Here is a 606-nt window from a genome sequence, read left to right on the forward strand (position 1 = left end):
TTTTTTTTTTTTTGTATATTTAAAAAAAAATAAATAATAAAATATATATTGTATATTTATGCATCATTTTATTATTGCGAAGAATGAATTCTTTTGATAACAATGAAATGAATGAAACAAAAAGTTTTATGATGAGCAACAAAAACGACGATATACTTGTAGATTGTAATGAATATATTGATGGAAATTCATTTGATAAAAAAACAAACATGGAAAATATATATGATGAAAATGATAATGTGAATATGAAAAATAATCATTTGTTGATCGACTTAAATGACAGTTTTTCATTCACATATACAAATGGACACGTTGAAAAGGAAGAAAAAAAAAATATACTACATGATGAAATACATATTGATAATGATCAGAATAAATATAAATATTGTTGTGATTATAATTTACATACAAATGAAGAGGAACATCAGGAGGAAGGGTCCCCCAATAATAATTATGAACAGTTAGATAATAATTTTGAAAAACAATATTTTTATTATAATTCTGATAGTAAACATTGTATGGATGAAAAAAATGAAACAAATGATTTAGAAAATGAAAACGTAGTAACTTCAATGGATGTAAGTTATGAAAATGTTCTTAATGATA

The 606-nt window shown here is 21.9% G+C and overlaps 1 protein-coding gene across 1 annotated transcript in view; it reads left to right on the forward strand.

Annotated features, from left to right (window-relative positions):
* Nucleotides 1-83: 83 nt before the first annotated feature.
* PGSY75_0305200 (hypothetical protein) overlaps nt 84-606 on the forward strand; it is a gene marked incomplete at both ends in the record, with an annotated part of 2,301 nt that continues 1,778 nt past the window's right edge. Inside the window, one exon of the mRNA XM_018783910.1 lies at nt 84-606. This exon is cut by the window's right edge and continues 1,778 nt beyond it. Within this exon, the coding sequence (XP_018643493.1) occupies nt 84-606 (523 nt within the window).

This window comes from Plasmodium gaboni, chromosome 3, assembly GCF_001602025.1.
Source record: "Plasmodium gaboni strain SY75 chromosome 3, whole genome shotgun sequence".
Lineage (NCBI taxonomy): Eukaryota > Apicomplexa > Aconoidasida > Haemosporida > Plasmodiidae > Plasmodium > Plasmodium gaboni.